Source organism: Procambarus clarkii, chromosome 28 (genome assembly GCF_040958095.1).
Source record: "Procambarus clarkii isolate CNS0578487 chromosome 28, FALCON_Pclarkii_2.0, whole genome shotgun sequence".
NCBI lineage: Eukaryota > Metazoa > Arthropoda > Malacostraca > Decapoda > Cambaridae > Procambarus > Procambarus clarkii.
Genome location: NC_091177.1, coordinates 8,859,956 through 8,862,292, shown reverse-complemented (window position 1 = coordinate 8,862,292; position 2,337 = coordinate 8,859,956). Strand labels below are relative to the sequence as shown.

General features: G+C 42.8%; 1 protein-coding gene across 1 annotated transcript; it reads left to right on the top strand.

Annotated features, from left to right (window-relative positions):
- Window positions 1-462: 462 nt before the first annotated feature.
- LOC123754932 (cuticle protein AMP1A-like) lies at window positions 463-1,961 on the top strand. Its single transcript, XM_045737276.2, has 3 exons — window positions 463-505; window positions 1,261-1,502; window positions 1,612-1,961. Exons 1-3 carry the CDS (start codon window positions 497-499, stop codon window positions 1,817-1,819), a joined length of 459 nt encoding a protein of 152 aa, XP_045593232.1. The 5' UTR covers window positions 463-496; the 3' UTR covers window positions 1,820-1,961.
- Window positions 1,962-2,337: the final 376 nt, after the last annotated feature.

The following is a 2,337-nucleotide window of genomic DNA, read 5'->3' as shown; positions in this document are numbered from 1 at the left end:
TGTTCTGGTCCACTGGTCTAGCCGTAAAGCGGTGTTTTGGACCAATTGTGCTGTGGTCCACTGAGGATGTGATCCAGTGGTGGTCTGGTCCAGTGGTACTCTCATACACTGGTGTTTTAATATATTGGTTTTGTAGTCCTTTGGTGGTGTGATCCACTTGTGTTCTGATCCACTGATGTTTTAACCCATTAGTGTTCTGATCAACTTGTGTTCTAAACCATTAGTGTTAAGATCCACTGGTATTCTGACTCACGGGTGCTCTGGCCCATTGGTGTTCTGGACCACTTGTGTTCTTGTTTACTCAGCTTCATCTAAGGTCGAGGATCGTAAGTTCAATTTAAGTTACAAACCTTGAAAAATCGAAGGTAGTAAGAAATATCGGGCGAAGATTACCTCAGAGAGTGAAGCTGGCAACTGCGTAGGTGTAGGCGTCTGGGGACTATATATACGTGGCCTCGGACAGTGCAGACATCAGTGTTTGAACACCTCAGTCAACATGAAGTTTGTGAGTACCTGAAATCTCGCCCTGTAGGCGAAGTGCTCTTGCTAGCTTTGAGAGAATTCAAGCCTCTAAACACACACACACACGCACACACATTCACCCACATGCACCTCCCCCTCTGTGGTGGAGGCTGACTCCACTCACAGTTTCAAGTGTATATATGATAGAGCCCAATAGGCTCAGGAACCTGTACACCTGTTGATTGACGGTTGATAGGTGGGACCAAAGAGCCAGAGCTCAACCCCCGCAAGCACAATTAGGTGAGGACAATTAGGTGAGTACACATACCACTAGATATTTTAAGGTTACATAAGTACATTGGTTAATACAATGAGTGTTTAAAAGTTATGCATCTCTTGGAGCTCCTCTGCTTCCAGACCGAAACATGGAAAGAATGTTGGCGGACAGCTCCATCACTATTAAGATAGATAGACAGATATAAAATACCAGTTGGGCAGCGGTTAGTTTCTTCTGGATTCTTTCCTTGTTAAGGTTGTTCATAATATAGTCCATAGAGCTCTTGTCCCCCATTCGTGGGGTCCGTGGTTTTAGTCTTTTGGCGTTTTATTACACTCCCTGATATTTGTAACCCCATGTAAAGTGTCGTTAATTGAGTTATGTGTTGGATATATGTATTTAGTTTAGCTGATAAGAAAATGAGGAATGCAACGAAGCTAAATGGAGCAAGGATTAGTTTTATATACAGAAATTAGTCTTAATTATTTCCTTTAACTAATTTCGGTGTGTTTGTTGTGCAGGTAATTCTCGCCGCTCTTGCCGCCGTGGCCACCGCTGCCCCCCAGGGGGGTTACGCCGCCCCAGCCGCTCCTTCTCGCTACAGTGAGTCTAGCGAGGAAATCCCCATCCTGAGGGACGACCGTATCCACGAAGAGGATGGCAGGTACAACTTCGATGTCGAGACTGGCAATGGCATCACGTTGTCCCAGTCTGGCTCTCCCGACGGTCCCGAAGGCGCTGTAGTCAAGTCCGGAAGCTATTCGTGAGTGCAATTGCAAGATAATGATGGTGTGAGCTATTCTCAAATATCAATTAATCTAACAAAACACAGATATGTTTTCCACAGTTCTCAAGATTATTCTATATTACAGCTACACTGCTCCTGACGGAACACCCGTTCATGTGACGTTCGTTGCCAACGAGAACGGCTACCAGCCCCAGTCTGACCTGCTGCCAGTGGCTCCTGAGTTCCCCCACCCAATCCCCCAGTTCGTGCTGGACCAGATCGCCTTCGCTGCTGCAGAAGACGCTGCTGCTGCACGCTCTGGTCCCTCTGCCAGCTACGGTGCTCCTCAGTAATGTTTATATTTCTGTTCTGGGAAAATAGCACAAGAGTTTCTTTTTTAACTTACAAAAGATTCTAAACTTATGCTGTACAAATCTGTGTATTTATGTACCATTATATATATTTATAATGCAAATCATAATAAATTTGCACGATTATTTACAATGTTTCACATATTATCCTACATTTATTACTGTTGTGAATAACGAAGGAAAACATTCAACGTTTAATGCCAAATTTAACCTTCAGCATCAGGTATTTTGCTTATGAAAGAACATTAAGAACATTGACTGTACTGATCTTGAACTTATAAACGAAGGCGACGTTGCTGATGGACAGATCTAAACGATAAGCACAATCAATGATGATATAAAGAACTTGTGAAACAATTAAATCTGTCGAGAACTAGAAACAACGGATGAAAATATGAATAATTTAGGCTTAAAAAGGCTACAAGTAAACTTTGGTTCATGAATAAAGTCGTAAGAAGTTATAACAAACTATACATCTGTCGACAATGAAACAAATACAT

Coding starts and splice junctions, on each gene's coding strand:
- LOC123754932 (XM_045737276.2), top strand. Junction 1,503..1,611: donor GTCAAGTCCGGAAGCTATTC/GTGAGTGCAATT, acceptor TCTATATTACAG/CTACACTGCTCCTGACGGAA.